The sequence below is a fragment of the Folsomia candida genome, unplaced genomic scaffold (assembly GCF_002217175.1).
Source record: "Folsomia candida strain VU population unplaced genomic scaffold, ASM221717v1 Fcan01_Sc004, whole genome shotgun sequence".
Classification (NCBI taxonomy): domain Eukaryota; kingdom Metazoa; phylum Arthropoda; class Collembola; order Entomobryomorpha; family Isotomidae; genus Folsomia; species Folsomia candida.
Window position 1 is genome coordinate 9,404,543 of NW_019091196.1, and position 24,832 is coordinate 9,429,374.

General features: G+C 40.1%; 4 protein-coding genes across 8 annotated transcripts; all 4 read left to right on the plus strand.

The window, feature by feature from the left end:
• The first annotated feature begins 49 nt into the window (after positions 1-49).
• Positions 50-6,027, plus strand: LOC110849105. 3 transcript variants are annotated; one of them, XM_035851256.1, is made up of 8 exons: positions 50-304; positions 409-609; positions 679-2,565; positions 2,678-4,638; positions 4,702-4,843; positions 4,939-4,997; positions 5,080-5,212; positions 5,291-6,027. In XM_035851256.1, exons 3-8 carry the CDS (start codon positions 683-685, stop codon positions 5,469-5,471), a joined length of 4,359 nt encoding a protein of 1,452 aa, XP_035707149.1. In that variant the 5' UTR covers positions 50-304; positions 409-609; positions 679-682; the 3' UTR covers positions 5,472-6,027. The 3 variants fall into 3 exon arrangements, with proteins under 3 accessions (XP_035707149.1, XP_035707147.1, XP_035707148.1); XM_035851254.1 differs by having other exon boundaries at positions 2,678-4,843; XM_035851255.1 differs by having other exon boundaries at positions 50-294; positions 2,678-4,843.
• Positions 6,028-6,232: 205 nt separating this feature from the next.
• On the plus strand, positions 6,233-11,580 carry LOC118435328 (pecanex-like protein 4). Of its 2 annotated transcripts, XM_035851258.1 has the most exons (14): positions 6,233-6,704; positions 6,774-7,216; positions 7,270-7,407; positions 7,477-7,658; positions 7,732-7,861; positions 7,950-8,118; positions 8,221-9,174; positions 9,256-9,395; positions 9,467-10,076; positions 10,150-10,497; positions 10,568-10,679; positions 10,755-10,908; positions 10,985-11,191; positions 11,271-11,580. In XM_035851258.1, the coding sequence occupies exons 2-14, from the start codon at positions 6,803-6,805 to the stop codon at positions 11,391-11,393; spliced, it is 3,681 nt and encodes a 1,226-aa protein (XP_035707151.1). In that variant the 5' UTR covers positions 6,233-6,704; positions 6,774-6,802; the 3' UTR covers positions 11,394-11,580. The 2 variants fall into 2 exon arrangements, with proteins under 2 accessions (XP_035707151.1, XP_035707150.1); XM_035851257.1 differs by having other exon boundaries at positions 6,233-7,216.
• Positions 11,581-11,837: 257 nt separating this feature from the next.
• On the plus strand, positions 11,838-14,449 carry LOC110848484. Of its 2 annotated transcripts, none has more exons than XM_022095712.2 (6): positions 11,838-12,444; positions 12,527-12,729; positions 12,817-12,982; positions 13,062-13,272; positions 13,342-13,616; positions 13,683-14,449. In XM_022095712.2, exons 1-6 carry the CDS (start codon positions 12,048-12,050, stop codon positions 14,162-14,164), a joined length of 1,734 nt encoding a protein of 577 aa, XP_021951404.1. In that variant the 5' UTR covers positions 11,838-12,047; the 3' UTR covers positions 14,165-14,449. The 2 variants fall into 2 exon arrangements, with proteins under 2 accessions (XP_021951404.1, XP_035706614.1); XM_035850721.1 differs by having other exon boundaries at positions 12,273-12,433.
• A 119-nt stretch (positions 14,450-14,568) lies between these two features.
• LOC110849107 lies at positions 14,569-24,767 on the plus strand. The gene is made up of 9 exons (XM_022096482.2): positions 14,569-14,761; positions 14,926-15,036; positions 15,136-15,204; positions 15,281-17,994; positions 18,071-18,528; positions 19,594-19,891; positions 19,961-21,522; positions 21,610-22,848; positions 22,928-24,767. Exons 4-9 carry the CDS (start codon positions 15,302-15,304, stop codon positions 24,385-24,387), a joined length of 7,710 nt encoding a protein of 2,569 aa, XP_021952174.1. The 5' UTR covers positions 14,569-14,761; positions 14,926-15,036; positions 15,136-15,204; positions 15,281-15,301; the 3' UTR covers positions 24,388-24,767.
• The last annotated feature ends 65 nt before the right edge of the window (positions 24,768-24,832 follow it).

Here is a 24,832-nt window from a genome sequence, read left to right on the forward strand (position 1 = left end):
TACGGCCAAGGCGGCTGGGCGCCACTCACTCAACTACAAATTGTAAACAGGGAACCATTTGCAATTTTAACGAGTTTTCAGTTTTATAGTTTTAAAAATTAATTATACCAATAAGTTTGGTAACTGTTGTGTGTTTTTAAATAGTAGTGGAATTGGTATTAGACTATTCTTCCTGGTGTACAGATCGTGTAGAGGAGATAGGACAATTAGATTTTAATATTTTAACTTGTTTGGTGATTTTGAAGAATTTAAATTTTAACGATTTTAATGATAATGACAAATAGCAGGCAATAGGTAAGAAGAGGTTAGTAGGACAAAGTTAGTTCATGGAATGTAGTTTATATTACAGACGATTTGCAATTGGGGTTTAATTATGGTATTTTAATATTGAATGTTGTTTATTTCTAGTGTGCGATTGTTGTTATCTTCAACCTGGCGGCGAAATACGGGGGAGGATTTTATTTGGAGAGAAATGTCAATTTCTAGTGTAAAGGGGGACCATCAGGTGGTTGGATTAAAGGAATAAGGTTTTAGGACACGTCTTATCTATGGAACATATGGATATAAATTCAATAAGCTCAAACAACATACATGTAGTTACTATTACGGGTATGATGACTCAATAATTTGTAATTAATCTGGATCATCATAATGCCTCATATTTTATGATTCTTCCAGGGGGATGTCATTTACCATCAGAACCTCCCACTGTTTGAGGCAAGGGAACTTAGGGAACCGACGAAGAAACCCAAGGATTTGCAGTGTTAATGCAAAAAATAAGAAAAACGACTTGAAGAAACAACTGAACATTTTAAAATCCAGAAAATCTGCTCGTCCTCAGCCCCCTACATCTGTTAAATGTATAAGTATTAAAAGAACTACAGAACTTCTAAACAGACGTGTTATTCGGGAGAACTCTAATATTCCTGTAGCGATTAAAAGAACTGAACAAAAGTCACAATCTAGAAAACGATCCGGACTAAAGTTAATCCCCCTTTCAGGAAAGTGGGCAAGTTGTCGAGATAAAAGATTGTCTTGTTCTGTTCCAACAGTTTCGATAAGTTCAGAGTGTAAGCGTAAAGCAGAAATGAAGTTGAGAAAAATTCAATCAAAGAAGAAAATCCCCAACGATGAAGAAGAAGAGGAAGAAGATAGCAATTCCGACTTGGAGGATGAGGATGAAGACTCGTCCATTGAAGAATCCCCGCGTTCATCTTCTGATATTGAAACGGATTCTGATGAGGAAGACACACTTGACCACCATTCTAAAAAGAGTTATCCCTTACGGAGAAAGTCACCTCATCTATTTGTTGAAAGACGGCATACGCCTCCCGCAAGAACGGAAAGTCCATCAGATTCCTCGTCCGAATCACTGCTAGATATTCCTCCCCCAACAACTCATCAAAAATGGACTTCATCCCCACCTCCAATTCTACCCAAGGAGAAAGAAAAAGATAACAAACCTTCATCAGCATCAGCAGCAACCTCGCCAGGAAAATCTCCAACGAAACGAGTAGAACATAAAGCACATTCTCTAAAGAGTAGTGAACCAGTTAGAGCTTTGCGGTCGTCCTTTTCGTCATCCGAAGGGGTGGTCATCATCCATGCGAAAGATCTATTGCAGCAAAAACAGCGTGCTTCACAATCTAATCAGAATGCAAAGAAAACGGCACTACCCAGTATAACTCCTACTAAACGTCTTCGAAGATCACCAGAACGTGACAAGTCACGTCAGTCGAGTCAACCTTCCACGTCTACTAATTCCAGCAAACCCTCAACTACGATAAATGATAAACCTCCCACATTAGAAAAATCTTCTTACTCTTTGCGTCATTTGGAACACAAGAGTACTTCACCAACAAAGAAAAAAACTTTGGAAGAATCTACCCCCACAAAAACTCCAACAGTTGCTCCTGTCACCAACAATGTCGTGGTAGTTGACACAATTTTACCTCCAAAAAAGAAACCAGGAAGGCCCAGAAAAATCCCGTTAGATTCAAGTTTAATCCAGGCAGCCACTCCTCCGGTGCAATCTGCTGATGTACCTCCTGCAAAACGAACTCGCCGAACTACATCAAATGAATTATTAGCTTCTCGGCAACAACATGCTCCAGTTATTCCACCACCTCAAACGAAAACAAAAACCTCCCCTGATTCCGAACCAAAGAAAAGATTTCGACGAAAATTTCAAGACCCTGCAAATCAACAACGACGTGACGCCATCGCTTTGAGAGCTCGTCAGAGTAAAATTATGGCAAAATCTCGTGTTTTGCAGTCGAATAAGTACAGTTTTAATGCAAGTTGGAGAAAACCTCTGACTGGTCCCACCGCCACCAAATCTACAGAATCATCTTCTCCCGTTTTACCCGTAATTAATGAGGATGATGATGCCGATCAGTCATCCTCTTCTGGGGATGATGAAAGTAATGACACACCACCACCAGCTTTACCCACTTTAAAAAGTCAGCAGGACATCACCGGGTTTTCCTCTAAGCGACAACCAACAAAGCACAGTCCTGTCGCAAAGTGTGATATTTGCAATCTGACTTTCACCCGAAAGTTCAGGTATGTTGCAACTTTTAATTATTTTTTTCTCATAATTATTAGAAAAATATATAAAAGGTATGATAATAATTCAACAAATATTATAAATTAATCATTATTCAACTTTATTCAGCCTCACCAAACACCTCGCGACGCGACAACATCAAAAAATGCTGAGAAAATGTGGCATCAAGGAGACTCGAAAACTTAAAAAGAATAATGAAGAGAAGCAGCGTAACAAAGTTAAGAGACAGAAGCGACGAGAAATTGTGGCTCCCACTTCCACTGCCAAAGACCCTCTCGTGCTGGAACGCTTTTTCGATGACGAGAACGGATTTGATGGTGCAGTTGACAACGAAGAAGGAGATGAAGAGGATGAGGAAGTAATTGAAGAAGTCAAATCTATCCCTCCTTGGTTATCTGGTCGAGCTGATGGTCCAAATAATTACGTTTGCGACGTCTGTGGTGACATATTCATCAAAAAGTTTGACTTCTCTGCCCACTTGTGGAGTCATCGGGAAGGGTCCGACCTCGTCTGTGTCGATTGTGGATTGAAATTTGCAGAGAGCGACAAATACAATGAACATATTGATCAAGCTCACATTATTGATGTCAAGTTTTGCTGCCAAATCTGTCCGTCTAAATTCAACCGAGAGGATTATCTCGCCAAACATATGAAATCCCACTCTCGGGACACAGACGAGAGGTTTATTTGTTCTTTTGCTCTTTGCGAAAAAAAGTTTTCAGCCTATGAAAATCTGGCGAGACATTTCGATATCAAACATCTCCAGTTGGGGAGGCCAAAGGTAGAAATATTGGACAATGACACGAACAACGATAAGTATTCGACGTTTCCGGCAAGTTTTTTGAATGTTAAGAGACGCCTAGCCGCCCTTCAATCTGAGTATGCGGAAGGAAACTTTGACAATATTAATAATGACTCTGGCGATGATGATGAGGATGATAATGAATATGACGACGAAGAAGAGGAGGAGGAGGAGGAAGAAGAAGAAGATATTGACGAGGATGAAGAGGACGAGGAAAATGAACCAGAAGACGACGGAGCTATTGTTCCACAAGATGACGACGAATGGACTGAGATGACAGCTCAAAAGAAAAGAAAAAGTCGACAGAAACAAATCCAAAAATCAGAAAATGACGATGAGATCTCCTTAAATAACAGTATACAAAATTATCTCCAGCGAAATTGGATCAATGATAACTCAATCATCGGATGTGGTGTGAACCAGTCACGATCCAGCCATCTCAGAACACCCTTCAACTATACCCCACTCTCTTGCAAAGATTGTGGCCTAAGTTTTGATAGTAGAAAACTCCTCGTCGAGCACGTCAACCAGACGGAGCGATACATGTGCCAAGTTTGTAAAAAGAAGTTCAAGTGGAGATACTTGCTGAATCGACACATGACACGACACGCTAGGGGAAAGCAACAGGCAAAGACCAAGTTACTGGCGAAGAAAAAGTTTTCCAAACTGAAACAAAGTTTCCTGAAGCATCGACAAATGCAATTGCAAACCACTAAACCTAAATTAGCACCAATAAAGCCAATAACTCCCACACCGACTCTCCCAACAACAATGCCAACTTCTACTGTAGGAATACAAGTCACAAAAGAATCTCTACCTCCTCCTCCTCTCCACGTTCCTGCTACAACAATTTCTTCCTCAAATAAACCAATAGTAGTAGCAGCGACAGTAGCTCATCAAAAGGTCACTAGTGTGGCCAAAGTGAAGAGCATTTTTTCCGTTCCTGCTCCTGCTCCTCCTCATCTCGTACCAATCCTCCCTGCTCCTCGGCCAACAGTCAGTAAAGCAGCCCTGCCATCAGTCACCCCTCTCTCAACAGTGGTCAAGGTCTCTACTGCTACTCTGCTTCCAAAACCACCAAGGATGTCGTCCTCGAATAGTTTAGCATCGCCGCCAACCTCCACTAAGTCCACAAAATCGGATCCGCTTGGGTCATCGGTGCCCGGGTCGGTGTGCGATTTGGAAGAGCCCTCCACTTCGTCGTCCACCACTTCTGCAACTTCAACCATCGTACGGAAAACCACATTCGAACCGAAGGCTGGACAGGGTAACAAATATTATAGTTGTGAACTCTGTCCAAAGTCTTTCACCGATCGGAATACACTTACAGTTCACACTTGGTTTCATCAAAGCGAGTCCCTCTACAGTTGTCCAAACTGTGAGGCCAAATGTGAGAGGAAGAGCGACTTTGAGCTTCATTACAAATGTCATGAATTAGACCAGCCCTTCTTTCTATGCTATGTTTGCTTCAAGTGAGTTTCGTCTGGATAATACTAGTAAAAGTTTTTTTTGTTTTACCTTTAAATCGTCGCTAATCATAACTATGTATTTATCCATTTAATTGCAGGCCTTTTCGATGGAAGAAAGATATGATTCGACACGTCAGAAAAAAGCATCCGGACGAAGGTACCCTCAGTATTCTTTTATTTTATTATTAACTATTCTAATTTTGACATGATTGTAACTTGATTCTTTTTACTAATTGTAGCCACATATCGATGTCTTTATTGCAATGAACGATTCAGAATTAATGACGAGCTAAATGATCATATTTCCGAGAGCCATGCTAAACATAGATCCTTCCCTTGTGACTATTGTGGGAAACGATATGCCCAAAAACGGTGAGTATACGTAATAATTATGCATGATAAACCTAAAGCATTCATGCATTAATAATTATTGATCGATTTTATCGTCAGATATTTGCTATTGCACATTCGTACTCAACATGGGATTGAATCCGGACTTGCAATGGAGGTCAATCCGGAGCACCTACTCATGGAGGTGGAAATGGACACCGAACCCGAACCTGATGAATCTAGTAGTATTGAATTGGATTTAAATATTCCTAGTTTTTCTATCGTGCATCATCATATTTAGTAAATCAGGTAAATGTGATAATCTATAACTAACTCAGAAATCTACTCAGCATAATTAATTCTCGACGGCTTGTAACAAAAAAATCTACAATTATTTTTATGAGTCAATGATAATTGCCCACCAACCCACCAATATTTTTAATCGTTTTAGTTCAATGTTAACGTCTCTGCAAATTGAGAGATTTCAACTGGAATTTTTTTAAACGTGCTGTTAACAAGTTTTATGTATCGATATATTTTTAACTGTCGTAACTTTTTAACAATGTATACTGTTATAATTATTATGATCTAAATGCATTTTAAAATCTATCCTGTTCCATATGACTTTGTGCAAAATATAAGTATATACTTTCCATGTACATGTGAAAGATTCATATCAGTAGAACATTTCCTGTCTGTATAATATTATTACGAATTTATGACATTCTGGTTGAAATTACTAGAATATTTACGTGCATGCATAATTCAAATGACAATTATAGAATTTGACAAAGGAGATCAATGTTCGTTTGAATAAACTGTAAAACCAAAACAATTCCACGTCGATATAAACTTCATATTGATTGGTTTTATCCTTTGTGTGCACACAAGTCGGCAAAAGTTTACCTGTCATGCACTTTCACTAACGACAAGTTATTGTTCGCGTTTAAACAGCTCAACTTTACTACGCAATTGGACCTGATCGAATATATGTATAAAGTGTATTCGGCCTACCAAAAACTATATAATAATAATAGAGAGATGTCCAATATGTCCATAGTCAAATAATATTATTGATCCTTTAAAATTAATGGTCCCCTCAATCAACATTCAACATTCATCAACATTCCGGGTCCGTTTGTCATGGTTTCACTCGTCACAACAGTTCCGTAATATATACGTATGTTGTGACACAAGGACGCTTAGCAGCTTGTCAACTTTCTGCACCGAACGAGTGAATAGCATACCATTTATTGGACTGAATAGCTACATACATATCACAACTAATGGTCATTTGAAACCCCTTTTTTGCTCGTATAACAATTTGTGATATCTCTCTCGGAAATTGGTTTGTTGTGGTTGTCCAATTGAGCTTTCATTATATAATTGGCCATTAAATTTCATTAATCTCAAATCAGTCATACTAAACAATCATCATGTAGTTCAGTTATAATTATCAGTTAAAAGAAAAACATAGCGTGACCCCTTTTTAAGTGAAAATCTTTATTTTTAAACCAAACTTATCTTTTCTTCGGTATGATTAGAGAAGTAAAAGTCACTTCTTAACTTTTTTTCACAAACTTCCACTAATTTTGACTAATAGGTTCTACTAATGGTTTCACCATTCTCATTATGGCACCCCCACTAATCAGCGAGTACAAGCTTACATTCGTGCTAAAACGCTTACTCGAAACTTTTGTGGGAGGACTTCGCCTCTGTTCGCCAGTGTCTTTCGTGGTCATCCAAATCCTCCTCTTCTCCACCCCGGCCCTCCTCGTCTCCGTCGTCAACCTTGCCGCCGGGGGGTCCAGCACGGAATGGAAGTCCGCCATAATTCTGACGAGCAGTTTCCTCTTCGATTTCTTTTTATCCTTGGTCATCCTTCTGCTGAAGAGGGGGAGGTCAAATATCGTCCAGAGTTTGCCCAGCCTCCGGGTGAGCGATGCGATAAGTGAGAATGGAGGTGGTGAAAGTGGGACCACGAATTCGACGCCTGGAGGGATTCGACATGAACACATCACGTCATTCCTGTCTCAGGAAGACATGGTATTTTGGTCATTTATTGAAAAAAAATCTAGACTAAATTAGACTTTATTTAGGTGCCCAATGAGGGTTGCCACAAGCCATCCACCTGGATTTACATTGCACCCAATCCGACCTTTTCGATATCCTGTGTCGTTACTTTGCTATTATCGGCCCTTTCTTTCGGACTTTGTACGCCTCTCATGATTTCGGAGGTTCGTTCGTTCGTATAAAAATAGAAAGTCATTAATGTGTGTGAAGAAAATCAATTACTTTGTGTATAGGTGATTTCCCCAGTTTTGAGAGGCCTGGCAATATTTGCCATGTGCAATGCTCGTTACAGCTCAATAATAAATTCTCCCTCGGAAATTGTCAATTTCGATACGGTAGCTCCAGAAAAGAGGCATGTTCTGTACCGCACGTTCTACACGTTGTTGATTGGATTGTCCTATTTTGTATTTGCTCAGTAAGCTGAATGTAAACATTGCAAACTAATAAAATTACAATTTTTAAACAATTTTATAAACTTTCTGGTTCAGAATATCTCGTGATCCCCTCGACCACTGTGTCATGTCCTTGCTTGCTGGAATTCTGGCATTCTTTCCTCTCCTCTGGGGACTGGGCATATTGCCCGATACGGATGCCATATTTCCTTGGGCGTTGGGAATGGTAACTATAATTAATTTAATTATTTATTAAAGTCGTTCATATTTTTTTACGGTGGAATTTAAAGTGAATTTCTACCTTTATTTTCTAGCTCCTCCTCATCTTAGGTGGTACATCACCCAGCTTTCACTACGCTGGGACATTACTCAGCCTTATCGTGGTGATAATCTGCCCCATCATCGTGTTCATTGTGACACAAGAGTCAATCAAAATAGTTTTAGCAGAGTGTATTTGCGGTTACATAATATCCTGTGATACGGGTAACTCATATTTTCCATTACAGAATACCTATTATAATGAATCTCCATATTATTGATGAACATTCCCTAAATGCATCTACCTACATATTTGTCCTTCTGCAGGTCGACTAATTGCTGTAAAGTCCACGCTGTGTGAGGAGACTCCAACAAAATCCTTCCTTAACCAGCTCATCTTCCCATTTTTCAACATTATAGCCTCCCTGGCTTGCGTCTCAGTCAGTTGGCTCTACCTGGGTCAAGGGTCGTCCACCTTCGCGGCCGAGATTACCCTGCTCACCACCACCCTGACAATCACCTGTGTGTCGTGGGCCTTCCGCTATTTTGCAATGAGCACCGAACTGAAAAATAAAAAGGTTCTCGTCCCGATCCACATCCTGCACGGGAGCGTGACCTTCCTTCTCCATATCTGGCTTACGATTTGCATCGAGCACGAAAAAATCGCATGGAGTTCTGTCAAAATGATTTCAGAGGAAGAGTCCCAATCACTCCTTCGTCTGGTTCCATACTTATTGTCCATTCGAGGATTTGCACTTGCAATTTCCGAACCGAGGAAGAGTTGTCTCGACTTTTCGGTGGCGTTTATGCTGCGACATTTCTATTTGGAAGAGGCAAAGTCCTCCTTCGTCCTCCTCCTCTTCATCTGCTCCCTCGTGACAGGGAGGATTAAACGTTTTTTTCGAGCTTGGAAGACCTTCTGCTCAATCTGGTACGCATTTTGCATTTCAATCCTCATGGGGTCGAAGAAAGCAAAGCTTGTGGTCGCGTGTCTCCTCCTCCTTCCGGTCTCCCTCTGGTCGCTGCTTGTGGCTGTGATTGTGGAGGGAATGACGCTCATCCCGTTGTTCACGTTGCCAATCTTTATCCTCCAATCTCCTCGACCTTCGACCTTCTGGAGCGAGGGCTGGTTTCCGGTGAAGAAGAAAATTGCAAACGCAAAGAGAGGCGTGATTAAGCATGTCGTACATGAGGTTGAAACGCTGGACTGGAAGATTTATGCAGAAATTGGTCCCTTGTTGGCAGGATCGCTTGGGAGGAAGGCACATATGACGAAATTTGGTGGGTTTTATACTGAAGTGTGTGTACATGAGTTTCAAAAATTTGTGCATTCATTTATTGACCTTGAAATTTGCTGCTTAGCTCTAGAACGAGGAGACGTTTTTCTGGCGAGATATGAAGATAGACTTCTCTTTATTCGGGTGATATCTTCCGGATGGAACTTTGCATATTTACAAATTAAAGGGCTGGAAATGCAGGAACAGACTTCGTGCCATCATCATGTAACTTTGTGATCCAAACTTTGGGAATCAAATTTTATGACAAGTTGTAATTAAAATTACTTATTTATTAGGAGGCCGCAAAGGTGGATGAAATATTCGACGCTGTGCTTTCCGATGAGAGGTCGACCTGCTCCAAGCTTATTCTGGACCTCCTATCCCTCCTCATCCTGTCCCCAATGTGCTCCCTCAGCCTTCCCACCTACTCAGAGGCCAAGTCCAACATCTTCGCCCTTTCCATTCCCGAAGAGAAAGCCACGTTTCGCGACATATTTTCTCGGGCGTTCTCCTACATGTGGATAAAGAACAATCCGGCCCTTAAAGGGGAGTCCTACCAGAATGGAATCACCTCCCGCAAGTCCGTCGTGGGAACTCAGATTTCGTCCAACAGTTTCATCAGTACGGGCGCGGCGGACAATGCGATTCCAAGTACGGATGGAAATTCTGGTGGGAGTGGTGAAAATAGTGCGAGTTCGGCTACAATGACTCCTGTCAAAAATGAACAATTTTCCGTGAAACATGCTCTCCTAAATTTTACAAAGCCAACGCTAGCGTTTTTTAAGAGGATGGACTCCGCCGATAGGAAGAATAGTACAACTACGATTGTGATTCCAGCCACTGTCGAAGAGGCAGAAACTAATGCTGGGGACCAGCCTAATAATAATTCAGTGGATAATAATTTCGGTACGTGAAATAGATTTTGCAGTGACATTTCTCGAAATTAAGTCATTTTAAATTGTAATACAAATTCGTATAGATTCCGATATGAAATCGGAGGAGGAAGAAATTCCTGAAGTTATTAGAAGACGGAGCGTAATATCTCGACAATCGACGATACAGTCACAATCAGAGTATTCTATGGGGCGAAGATTTTCGACGACGACTCCTTTGCCGGCCAGACTCGTGGATGTAGAATCAGAGACCTCACATCCTGTGGTTAACAATATTTCCGGGGGCGGAGGTGTCCCTACGGGTGGAAGGGATCGTCTAACCACAATCTGGGTAAAACTTTGTGTCGGAGATGTTCTACCGTCAAACGCAGTGAAAGCACGGGTGGAGAAAATTTGCAATAATGTGTGGGAAACCGTGGTGGGAGTGGACGATGGTGGGTGAATAGTAAATTAATAGTTGAAGGGTACATATATTTATATTCAAAATTTTGTCTACTTTTTCAGAAAATGAGATAGAATTGTCTCATTTTTTCCAAGATGACTTTCTCCTCAAATTAAAGAAACTAGCAGCTTCGCCGAGAGTGGACATGGCGCAGATTACTCTAAAAGCCTTTCGGTAGTACATGCGTTTAAGAATTTGTGGTTTTATCATCTTAATTATAAAAGTATTTATTTATTTTAATATATTTAGATACGCGTGCAAACTGACATTAGACGAAGTATTCTCGACGACGGACTATTCCTCAAAAGTCGTCACGTTTGACGCTGACATGGAAGAGGAAATTTTCACGCAGCTTAACCTATTCGAACGTGAGTATGAATTCTGCTCACCACAAGAAATTCCGGTAAATAAACTTTCACCCGTTCATCGTCCACTTTCTTTACCTTGATAATTATATAACAATGTGCCTTTTTTGACAGTTTTGGATCCAACAAAATTCCAGTCACATCATCACCATGCACAAATCCGAGGAGAAAAGTGTCATGCGTATTTTAAACTATGAACCGCAAGGGGTGGAATTTAAACTTGGTCAATTAGATCAGTTCTCAGTTGAAGGAATTTGGGCGAATTTGAACTTGGAATTACTCTACTTGACGTCGGATGACGATGAACGATTTTCAATTCAGGTATTTAGTGGTCATAATGTGACTTTCTCATGGTCTACCAGATACTGCATTTGCTGATGAATGTCCAAATTTTTTACAGAATGATCGAGTCTTGCTCAGAAACATGATGACCCAGTGTGCCAAACCCCCACTCGGATATCCCGTTTACGATGCACTATTTAGAGTTAACTTACACAATTTTAAAGTAACACAGATCACTTAAAAATGATGTGCTATAAATATAAATATATACATATACATACATCCGAGCTTCACTCATGTAAATGTACCCTGCAAATAAAATAAATCAGCTCTATGTTTTTAATACATTCATAATTATCAATCTATAGACCTGCTGTAATATTAATTCTAGATTCGATGTCAATAAAGTGAAATATACTTCATTCTTATCAACTTTAGTTCGCTAACTGTTCATCGATAGTTTCATATCCTGTTTCCCAATGAGAAAAAGTTTGTTTTCATTAAATGGTGCCCAATTAAATAATGACACTGACACATGATAAGTTATTATCATTTATCATTTACGTTATCATTGATGAATCAACAATTTTAATCAATTTTCCATGTTGACTTGCATACTACATACTTTTCACCCTGCTTTCACCCTGGAGATTTAAGCGAACGAGAGGCTAAATTCTGCCAAGTCTATTTTCACCTTCACTTCACCCAAGAGAAATCAGGTAGTCTAAAAATATAGTAAATATCTCGTTTCCGGTGAAAGTTTCGCCCAGTTTAATAAATAAACTCAAAATTGACAAGTTTTTAAATTTTTACAATAAGAAAATTAATTTACGTTTATTTAATTTATTAATGCCAACAATACATCCCCGTTTATTGTTATTATTCTCTACAAATAATGGATTCGGATAATACTTCGCCAAAGTTTTCCACATCAATTTTCCCCTCCACGGCCAGCCCTTATCATCACGGATTATCATCATCGTCAGGCGATGCTAGCACAACAGGGTCAAGTTTTTTTCGAACTAATTCCTCCGAGAATAATGCAACCCTGCCGAAACATGTTAGTGAAAATCCTTTTAGTGTGGGGTCGTCGTCGACCATGCATCATCAACAATTCCATCACTCTTGTACCACCGGAAATTCGTCAACGACACAAGGAAAATCTGGGCAGTTTTTGAACAAATCAGTTCCGTCTTCTTCTGGCCCAACCCAGAAGAATTTGATGGACCTTCTCGGAGACTTGGCGCAGAGCAAATTGAGCGTGGAGAATGACCAGAAAGCGTATGAGCAAAGTATGTATGAAATAAATAGGATAGGAAAAGATTAATAGGAGGATTCCGTTATTTATGAAGTAATTTAACTGTATATATATAGATCGTCTTGAGCTGAACAATTTGAACAGTGGATTAAAACAGTTGCAACAAAAAAAGATTGACACCGAGAAGCAAATTGGGGAGAGTGAAATGGAGTATGCTCAGTTATCTGCAGAGTTGTCACTTGGCCTAATCAAAGAGAAGGTGGTGTCGGAGGGTCTGGAGAGGTTGCAGGTTGATCTAGTGAATGGGTGGGACAGCTTGGTTAGTTAAAACAATTTTCTGAACATGTATAACGAAACAACTGGGTTTCATTCCAGTAGTTGCTTGAATGCGATTTTATTTCCACAGACAGATATTAGATCAAAGATGTTCTCTGTGTCTGGACGATACTTGGGCGAATGCACAAAGTTTGCCCAGATGTATAATTGCACTGAGATGGGGAGTGAAAGCAAGAGAAAGTTTTTAATAAATGAACTGGAAGAGTATAGGGTCCAGAAACAGCATCTCGAATATGGTAATTAATTGGGGCTTAGTTCGTAGGTTTTTTTAAAAAAAGATTATCTAATCGATTCTTGCTATGTATTTTTGTGTAGATTTGCAAAAGTTCCTCTCAATGAAGGCCGAAGTGGATAAATCTGAAAAGGAAAATCGAGAACTGCAGCAACAATACCGATTGCAGGAGGAAACTGATCGAAAAAGGGAGAACGAAGCTTATAACAAATTATTGGAAGCTGAACAATGGCTGGGACAATTAGAGAAGAAAAAATCAGCGATGGATAAACAGCTCCAAGACGAAATTAATAAGTTGGTTGATTTGTCTAATATAAAAATAATTATTGCATGTATGTACAATAAATTTGACTCGATATAAAGATTGCAGGCAAAACTTCAAAAGACAAAGCAATCAATTTCATACTGGGAACGGCGAGTTTCAGAAAATCAGCGAATGGTTGGCTTTCAGAATCCATTGTTGTCTTCAACGTCTTGTATGGTCAGCAGTGCTACATCCCCTGGAATCCCCTTCCCAGCTCCAACTATTCGACTGGGAAATGGACAAAGTGTGGTCACCAATAATAAAACAGCACGAGTAGCGCAGTACGTTCGTCCGACACCACAAGTTCAAAATAATAATCAGGCCATTAGTAAAGGTTAGAAATCATATGGAATGGACAACTTATTATCTCATGTTTGAATTGAAATTAATGTTTTTTCAGGACCCTCAAAGCCAAACCCACCCAAAATAATCCAAACGAAACTGCAATTTAGTAACCCCATGAATCCCCCACTCATAAGGCCAACAAAGCCCAAATTTATTTCACCCCTCACTACCTCCAACGACCGTAATCGTCCAACCGGTGGTTGCTTTAAAAATCCAGTTCAATCTATTCCGCAGAATAAAACCGTTGACTCTGATGATGATCCATTTAACGATTCATTTTCGTCATCTCAATACTTTTCCCCTGACCCGATCTTCCCCTCGAAAACTTTACCACAGCCGACATTAACAAGTTTAAGCAATAACAGCACTGCTTCTTCTTCTTCGCTCGGACTACGAACCTTCCAGTTCAAAAAGAAAGCCGTTGAAGGGCCCCACATTTCTGGACCTACCGGACGCTCAGTCTCTGTCACACTTGGAACAACCCCATTTGCTACGTTTCAAAATAGTCGCAGCATCCTTCAAGAGAAACATCAGTAACTACACAAAGTCTTCCCCTTTGATGATGACCAAATGAAAAACGCCAGCTCAGTAGGCCAAACTGTTAATTAGTAAATGGACATTTTCTCATGTTTTTTTATTTACACATCATACTTTCATGTATTTGAGAATTCTTTTAAACTCGTTTATATTAATTAGGGTATCGCTGAGTTAGTTATTCTTTGATTACTCGTCCAAGTATTATTTCCTTCTCATACATATAAATGACATTTGTGTATTCATTAAACAAAGACGTAATAAATTTTCTGTGGATGTAGCATTTAATTGATTCGCCTATTGTACTATGCAATTTTCATAAAATGTGGCATTGTTACTCTGCTGAAATGACAAAGAGAATCTCAGCCTTGGTTGGTGGCTTGCTTGCGAGCGGCTGGAGAGAAAGTTGTTCAAACAAAGATCGAATCAATCGAATGCGCAAACGAACCACATTTTCCCCAAAAAAATTTACCGTGCGTGGTCTTTAAAAGTTGACACAGTACAATAAATAATATTTAATAGATGGGCATTATCATTATCAAGTCCTTGTTTAAGGGTACCCATCACAAGTAGCAATGAGAAGGATTCTAATTTTGAAAGGTAAGATTTTTTCTACGATGATTTTCCGATTTTCCTATTTTGGGTGAGGTGGTAGATGGGTGACACTAATAGACACTAGAACTGGTCCTAGATAAATGGAACGTTATTATTTTATTATTTACTCAAGTCGATTGATTGAAATTCAATCATTGGATTTTGTGTAGTTTCAGTGGGTGCTATATTCAAGTCGGTATTGAAAATGATTGAATAAATGGCGAGCGGGTCACAGTTGACGATTTCGAATTGTACTGGACGATGCGCCTTCACTGCTATTGGTAATAAACATTGTTTGTTTTTCTTCCGGTAACATACTTATTATGTTAGCCATCCTTTTGCTTTAATGTATAATTAACAATGATGAATAATAATTTCAGGATTGGACTGAAATGAACATTCGTAATGACGGAAGATTTTGACCGTGTCAATGTCATCGTTTTCTAAAGGTTGGAATAATTTATATTAAATTAAAGAATCAATTACTTAACCAGGTATTAAAGTTGATATTGTTAAATTCATTAGCATGAGCAGATGAGCTAATCAATGGAGTCAGATTCGGATTCCGAAGAAGACTATTTCACCCCTAAAGAAGTTCCAGCGAAGAAGAAAATGAACCCCCAATCATTACCTGTCCAACTCACGTGGAAGGGGGTGCAAATATACTTTCCCAGCGTTGTACTGACGAAGGATCTCAAAATCATTGCTGATGAAGCTCTCAAGAAACGAATTGCTAAAGAATCGTCTTCATCATCCTCTCGACCATCAAGTATCATCTCAACAGCCAGTGGAGATGATAAGCGTAAACCTCAGTCCACCAGCTCGTCCACCATTGGTTCAACCAAATCGTCGTCATCATCAAAATTTATGTGTGGAATATGTCGCAGCCCTTTTCGTTCAGAATACGCTTTAAATTGTCATGCGAATGCGCATTCAAATTCGGACGGTATTCAAAGAAAGTACGGACCATGCAAGTGTGGGGGTCGATTTACTAAGAAATCCCAATTCGTTCATCACACCAGGGTATGTTTCGTCGCTAAATCTGCTGCAAGTGCTGCGTCTCGAATGGAAGTTGATGACGTTGACGTTTCTCCAATTCGAGTAAAATTTGAAGCATCAGAACTACTTAATTCCTCATTTGAATTAGAGAACAGCACATTACCACCGATAGAACAGGAATCTGAGTCTGAGCAGGTCGACTACGTCGTGACCCCGACTGGGAGTGATATTCATCATGATAATAGCAACGCCGATGACTGGGAGGGTGACAACCAAATTCCTGTCGTCACATCTATCAGCTCAATTGCGTCTAATGCCATGAAATGTGAAAGATGCGGTAATCAGTTTACTCTTAACATCCAGTTCCAGCATCACAAGCTTCATTGTGCTAGAATGTGTCAAGGTAGTGCAACTAGAAGATTTGGATGCAAATATTGTCCCTGGAAATTTAATAGTTTAAACGCACGGAACAGACATCACAGGTCCCACGAAGGCGCAAGACCATACCAGTGCTCCACCTGCTTGGAACGCTTCATCCGAAAGGATTATATGATCCATCATCAGGCAACTTGTACAGTAAACGCACCCACGTTTCATACTTCTCTTGAATCAAATGATAATAATGTTATTAAACCTGAGAATTCATCAATTGAAAAGAAAACGGAAATAACTGAACAAGTCACTGCTTCGCCAGGACCCGAATTAGTCAGTCCTAGTTCTTCCGCATTTAATATAATCAAAAGTGGATTAGAACATCTTGATAACTCGTCTCCTTCTCCTGGTACTTTCTCTGGTGTGCGTTGTGAACAATGTTTGCGGACATTTTCCGCCATGCGATACCTCAAACAACATATATGTCGTCCTCATAAAAAATCCAAGAATGTTTCCAACAATAACGGTTCCAACAATACCAGATCTTTAATTCCTATGAACCTGATAATGAGCAGCATAAATGATATAGTTTGTCCCTTCTGTGGAGTAAAATTCACCAAGTCGTCCGGCCGCTCAAAACACATGCGAACCCAGCACAAGTGTGAAAAGTGTGGTCAAGACTTTCTGAATCCCTCGGATAAAATGATTCATTCCCAAACATGCCATGAAATTCCACCTCCACACGAGTCTGATCTATATGCGAAATACAAGTGCTTCATTTGTCACGAGACATTTTTCCCGACAGACTTAAGCCGCCATGTTCTCATCTGTCGAGGCGACGACGCTGATAAGGATGATGCTTCTACATCAAGTAATAATAATGAATCTTCAAACCGTCTTCAAATTTCCGACAAATTTAAATGTGATTTGTGTGGTGAAATGTTTTCCGATAACATGGACCTATCTCGTCATTGCCTAAATCAACATGTTTTGAGTCATTCCAAGCTGAAAAATCAACCACCAACCAAGCCAAACGAAACTTTGACGCCACCAACTGTATCTTCATCACTACCACCCGTGTTCAAATGCAAATTCCCAACCTGCTCGGTCGGAAATACCTTCAGAATGTTCAGCCACGAAGAGGACCTCTGGTTTCATGTGGATAAAAAGCATAAGAGTGTCGGAAATATTTGTTGTGGTCAATGTGGAGAAGCTTTTGAGACAGAAGAGTTAGTTGTGAATCATGAAGAAAGGTTTCACATCGCAGTGGGAGTGGCTGGAGCAGTTACTTCCTCCCCAAAGAAACGAAATAATCAAGACTTGGAAGATTCAAAAGAATCTGCACTTGCAATTTTGTCGCTGGATATTGCTCGTGTGCTTGATACCTCTGCTGATGGTTCAACACCTTGTGTAGGACCGTCACGGGGGATAGCGCAATCTGTTACAAAACCCATTCCGTCATCATCTGGACCTAAAACAAAAATTAAGAGTCGGATTCTTGTTCCTGTATCTATACCTCGCTTACACCTACCAGTCACTGTTAAAAAGGAAGTTGAAGCATATCAGAACTTAGACGAGGACAATTCTCACTTTGAAGAGGACACGATGCCAAACTACACCGACAACGAAATTCCAGAAGGTTTCCTGTCACATATGCTTGTTCCCGAAAAAGTAGGGAAGGAGACTTTGAACCCGTACGTTTTCATCAGTAGTGAATGCAGAGCACTGGCGGATTCAGCTCTAGAGAAAGCCATGCATGCAGAGAATTTAAATCTGCCTTCCGTGGGAGAAGAAACGGTGGCGTTTACGTGTCACGTTTGTAGCGCCGTCGGAGTGTCAAGAATATTCAGTACCCGTTCAAATTACAGGTTTAATATATTAACTTATTATCTGGTATGTGTACTTGACGTGTTTAAATCAACCTTTAATTTGTCTATGAAACAGAGTACATCTATACTATCATCGGAAAACCGGTAGAACCATACTCAAGACTCCGTCCTCAACAATTCCCGAAGCGGACGAATACTTTTGTAAAATCTGCAACAACAGAAAATTCACCACACGCTCAAATTACCTCGGACACTTGAAATATCACCAACAGTTAAAAAGACGGAAGGGTTTCGATGAGCCGATACCTGCCCTACGTCCCTCCGGCTTGGGACGTCCAGACATTCCCATCCAATTAGAATACACGTGCTCAGCTTGCGAACCCTCCAAGACTTTCAAGGAGCGCAAATCCTACATTATCCATCTTAATTATCACGAAAAAGTGAAAAGAGATCAGGAAAAGAAGATTAGACGAATCCAACTCATGCGGCCAGATATTCCTGTATCTACAACGGGAGAGTACTTCTGTAAGACTTGTGATGACAGGAAATTCACAAATAGAATCTCTTATATCGGTAACCCAACATTTCTTAATCCTTTCATTTGAATTTACCACATGTATGATTTTTCTTAGTGAGGCAAATACCTGACAACGAAAAAAATTTGCTAAGTATGCATTTACCCCACCCAAAAAAAGTGACATAAGTCGATTTCTCAGCCATTTCTCAACCGATTTTGATGAAATTTTGCACAGATCATTGTTAGGTAATTTAGAAAAGATGTGCTAGTCGACTTGGCGAATTTTTGATTTTTACCCAAGTTATGTGCCAAAATGTGCAAAAATTTTCCTCTGAAAACATATTTATTTTTATGACTCATAAGTGGTGTATCCCAGCATGCTCGCTTATTGAAAATATTTTAGTCAAAGTCATTCCGGACATTTTAAGCGCAAAATGACCTAAATCGGTTGAGAAATAAGGGCGTTATTCAAGTTTGAAAATCAAAAATTTAATAAAAATATTCAAGGTGCCGATAATAACGGCGGTTGTGCAGTAAAAATAATGTCTTTGACAACCAAATTACAAGTTTTAAATAAACAAGGCCCCAAAAAATGGGAAATCTTAGTGAGTCAGCACAATCACAGTTAATAAATAAAATTAGATTGAATAACTTTTGCATCACCGCTCTCGGGATAATTTTTACTGGGTCCACTGTAAATTTAGTTTTGCATACGCATGAACTCTTGCATTCATTAAATTAATTGAGATTACAAGATGACGTTTTTACTATTGAACGAGAAGTTGAATAAATTAATCGATATGAAATATAATTGTGAACTGCGAATTTTAAATTTAGAAAGATTTGAAAATCTACAATTTCGATATATAAATTTAGATATCCTATTAATTCCTATTCAGATGAAATCTCCAGACCCTTTGAGGGGGGGGGGCAATTATTCTAAATGATTAATTAATGCTTCCAGGAAAAATTATACCGAGAGCGGTGATGAAAAAATTATTCAATCTAATTTTATTTATTAACTGTGATTGCGCTGACTCACTAAGATTTCCCATTTTTTGGGGCCTTGTTCATAATAAAAAAATATACAATATATTTAATATATTTTCATTGCTTTTCAGGGCATGTTCAGTACCATGAGAAGCTGCTGCAACTTGAAGGAAAAGATCGACCCATAGCACTGGGTCCTATTTCCAAACCCAAAACATCCATGTTCAAGGACGTCCCATTTTCTGATGTCTACACTTGCGAAATTTGTGAAAATAGGGAATTTACTGAACGATCGGCTTGGATCAATCACCTGAAGTATCATCAGAAGATAAAAGCCGACGAAGGTCAGGATCGACCTATTGCTAGCACACCGATCGGAGCATCACGACATCTTCGCCGGCCCGATATTCCGATCTCCGATGTGTACACGTAAGTACTTGTATATATTCCAGTAAAACGAGAAGGAATTATATAATTGGTTTCCTTAATTTATCGCAGGTGTGAGAAATGCGAAGACAAGAGAACGTTCACCATCCGCCGTGACTACCTTTTTCACTTGAACGAACATAAACGCGTGCAACAGAAGTCATTAAAGTCTAATTGGAGGAGAAAACCTGGCCCGAACTCTGGATGGGTAGCAGCCATCCCATTCTTGGACGAATACAAGTGTGAAACCTGTCCGAACCATGTTTTCGCGAACCGAGGCGCCTACGTCGGGCACATCCAGTATCATAGGATTCTGGAGAAACGAGGCCTCAACCGGGTCATCCTTACAAAGGAAGAATGGATCAAAAGGAAGAATTCCCATACGCAATTAATTCCCGATGGACAGGAGAAGTACGAGTGCGAAATATGTTCCGACGGGAGGTTATTTGCCAGCAAATCGTCCTACATTTCGCACTTGATGTACCACGAGAAACTGAAACGAATGGGAATTAACCGCCCTCTAAAGAAAAAGTGGGAAAAATCGACAGACAACACTATTCCAGAAAGTGATTCGTACACTTGCACAATTTGCGAAAATCGTACCTTCGCCAACCGCTTCCTCTACAGTGCACACCTTGCCTATCACAAAAAGATTCGGCTGCAAGAAGGCAAAGACCGTTCCATCCGAACCGATTGGAGAGAATGGCGGAAACGAAACAGTGCATCAAACCAAATCCCAGATGCGTTAACGTACACCTGTGACATTTGCAACGATGGGAGAGAGTTCACTATCAAGGCTAGTTACATGATGCACATGACTTATCACAAGAAACGGGCAGACCAAGGTTTAACGGGTCCACTGCGCAAGAGAGGAGCATATTTGAGACCCGACGTGCCAATCTTGGACATATACACGTGCAATCGATGCGACACTCCAAGAACTTTCGAGGACCGGAAAGCATTTGTTAATCACGACAACTATCACAATATCAAGGAGAAGAAGCCGAAGAAGATCCCCCGGAAACGAGGAAGAAGATCAACTTCTTTTGAGCTTATTCCATTCCAGTCGGTGTACATATGCAAGCAGTGCATTCATTTAAACAAGACTTTTACAGATCGAAAGAAATATATTTTGCATTTGAATTACCACAAGAAACAAAATTTTACAGCTCAATCTGAAGATAACACGAGAAATTACTCTTGGTCATCTTCTACTCTTCAAAGTATGAACTATCATGATTCTCACGTCTCTGATTTTATGACACAGCAGACTAGTAGCAGGGAAATGTTACTCCTAAGTGGTGGGAATGTAGTGGGAAAAACAGAAAATTCTTCTGAATTGGATCTAGAAGACAAATTTTGCTGCACTCGATGTGGATCGGACACCGTATTTACCAGTAGAGAACGTTACGAAGAGCACATGAAGGAGCACAGGGCGATGAAAAATAAGAATTTTCAGTGCTCAATTTGCGAGAAAGCATTTTCTAACATCTGGAACTTGAAATCTCACGCAAAGACGCACACTGGAGAGAAGAATTTCGTTTGTGGTGATTGTGGGATGAGATTCGTTGAAAATTTCCAGTTGCAAAGGCATCAGGCCAATGATTGCAGGAAAGTGCCATGCAAGTACACTTGTGAGTCCCAGAAGATTATTTAAAGTTACACAATCAATTTCAAATAATTGTCCATTCATTTATATATTTAAAAAAAACATTTTCTAGGTCATTGTGGTGACAAATTTCACTCTGTGGACGGATTGGAAGAGCACGTCAAGAAGGACCACACAGAAACCAAAGTTAGCAAGATATTCCGCTGCTACGTCTGCAACGACCAGTTTCTCCAAGCATTTGAGCTGGATCAGCATGTGAGAGAAAACCACCCCGTGGACTATGCAGAATTTATGCAACACAAGTTAGAAAAGCAACAGCAGCGAACAGAGGCGGCTGGTAGTAGTCAAAATCCAGATGAGGACTACGAAGATTTTGAACCACTTTATCCCGAAGTTCTAATGGCGTGTGAGGAAGGTGATGAGGAGCTAAGTACATGCACTGTTGGGGGAACAATAGTTTTTGACAAGAAGGAAGGTGAAGAAGACGGACAATGTATTAGTGCAGCAGCAGCAGGTGCAACTACAGCAGTTGATGAAAACGAAAATGCAAATGAGGCAGCACAAGAGGATGAAGCTAGAACTATAGGAGGAGCAGGATGGAATTTTATTCCAGGACTGACTGGAGAAATTGGAGATAACGATGATGACAGTGAGTCAAGTTACAGTGAAGAAGAGTTCACACCAGAGTCTTTTGAACCTGAAGATGTCGAAGTTCCTGAAGGAACATTGGGCAATCCGAATCCTAATAATAATGTCATTCCTATCGACTCGTCAAGCTTTCCTCATCTCACCGTAAGCACTGGATGTCCACCAGCTCCAAAAACCAGAAGGCGACGTCAATCAGTGGATGAGGACTGGACACCGTCGGGAGAATCAGTCCAAGACCATGATGACGACAACAACAAGAGGCGGAAAAGGTCATACGCAGGTGATGGACAATTCCGTTGTGGCTACTGCACCAAGACTTCACATAGAATTGCCTATATTAAAACACACTCCGCCATCCACGTTGGCCTGCCGTTCAAATACATTGATTTGACGGGACAATCTCCTCAACCTTCAAAGTCAAAAATAGTTCACACTCCTAATTATGCATCCACTAGTGTGGTCGCGCCACAACCATCAGCTCAAACTGTTCGACCGCTGCAATACGTGCGTCCTCAGCAAATTGCACCGGCACCTGGTCAACCAATGGTTGCTACAGTTTCTCCTCTTAGCGTTACAATGCTCGTCGGGAGAAAGTCTTCTGCTGACGATGGAGATGGCACCCGGCAAAAAGCAGCCCCACATTGTAGCTGTATTTTTGAAGATACGGCTCTTGGTTACCACAAGCGTTGTACGGGAGAGACATGTGAGTATAGATACAAGGATTGCAAATACATGTATTTTGATGATTCTCCATAATTAATTAATTAATGTATTGATTGCAGGCAAATGTTACACCAAGTACAAGGGCTGTTCTGATCAGTGCGATTGTAAAAGATCTTGTGGAAATCCGTATTTTCGTATGAAGGCTCCCGTCCCACCCAGCGCCTTACCATGCTCAGCGGCTCTTGCCACTCTCGCTGGGTCACCACAAGTCCAAGCGCCAGTAAATGTCTACTCCGCAAGCACGGTGCTGGATGTTGTGAATTCCACCATTGAGAAAGCATTTCATCAGCCAACTAATTTTACTCAGTCACTAAATACTGTTCCGTCAACTTCAACTCTACTATTTGGTGATCAACCGCATAATAATAGCGAACAACAAATCCGGACATTAGGAAACGTTACGGGTTACGCAAATCCACCTGCTGCTTCCTCCTCCACGGAGACCATAACTCTCAACAGTGCACCGATTGAGGGACAGAACAATTTTTCAATTTTGGCTCAATCACTCACACCAAACGTACTAGTGAACCCAGTCATGGCAAATGTCCAGCCTATTCAAAATGCAACGCTAGGAGGAAGTCGTATCATCAGGATTTCATCATTAGCCCCTTTTACCTCAGCACAATTAATATCATCCCTTACAAGAGCCAACCCAACATATTCGACATCTTCTAACACGTTTAGAGTTCAAGTCCCCACAAATGGAAATAATTCTCCCATTTACAGGATTGAAAATCAGACTAATAACGTCACACAACCACAATACCTTTTAGCCACACCTATACCCACAGCCTCAGCAGCAGAATCTCAAGCATCTCCTTCACCTCAAAATAATGTTCCAGCTAACAATTCCATGATTTATCGATGTTTCTGCCACCAGGACTTTACCACGTTGACCTCCTTCCTCATCCATCAATGGAATCACAACGAAGAGAAGCTATTTTTGTGCCCAATATGTAAACGGCAATTTTCTTCGGTCAACTTCCTCATCCTTCATGCCAAGAAACACGTCGAGGTGGAGAATATTCAAATGGTCCCGTGTCCCGCATGTGACCGGCTGTTGGCATCGAATCAGGCGGAATTAGACCAACACTTCAAGTCTTGCCATGCCGCCCTAATTTGTGACGTTTGTCAAAAATACTGTGCTACACTTGGCCAACTAACTTCACATCGCCTTAGCCATGGGGTCTGTTCCATCTGCGGATTAACTTTTTTCAACCAGACAGCGATGAGGAACCATTTGGCGAGAGATCATCCAAATGTGAATCCCACCAGGATTCGAATTGACCCCTTACCGTCTTCTGCAACGGCTTCTACTTCTTCGCATTCTAGCAAACTGACAACGGCATCGATATCCACTGGGATTTCTGGTTCTAATGAACCGGAAGTAGTGACTTTAATTGATTTGGACGATGATGATGTGACAGAAATAACTGAAATAAGTCGTCCCCCATCTCCAGAAATGCCCATCATCGTCTCTGTAGCTGCGAATTATCATGAGAACGAGAAATTCCCATGAAAAAAAGACTTGCATATTTCCTATTAGAAAATATTTTTTTTACAAATGATGAATAATTTTGCGGCGTCAATATTAATAGACACGACTGATTTCAAGTACATGAGCACGAATATCTTACGAGTATACGTAGCAGCAGCGTATTAAATATTATTATTATATATTTACCTTTACAATATGTTATAAATAATACTATTATACATTATTATATGTATTATTTCAATTATTATATGGTTCTAATTTTTTACGTTAATTAGCACATTAAGTATCTACTATTTCTTTAGTTGACATCGTAAATTGACTATTAAATATTTACAACTTGTATTAAAATGTCATCATTATTGCTTAAATAAAAGTAAAGCGTTGAGCACTTTGAATCGAAATTGGCTACACTTTGTTACATTACATGGTCACATTCATTCAATGGATTGCTGTAATAATTGGAAAT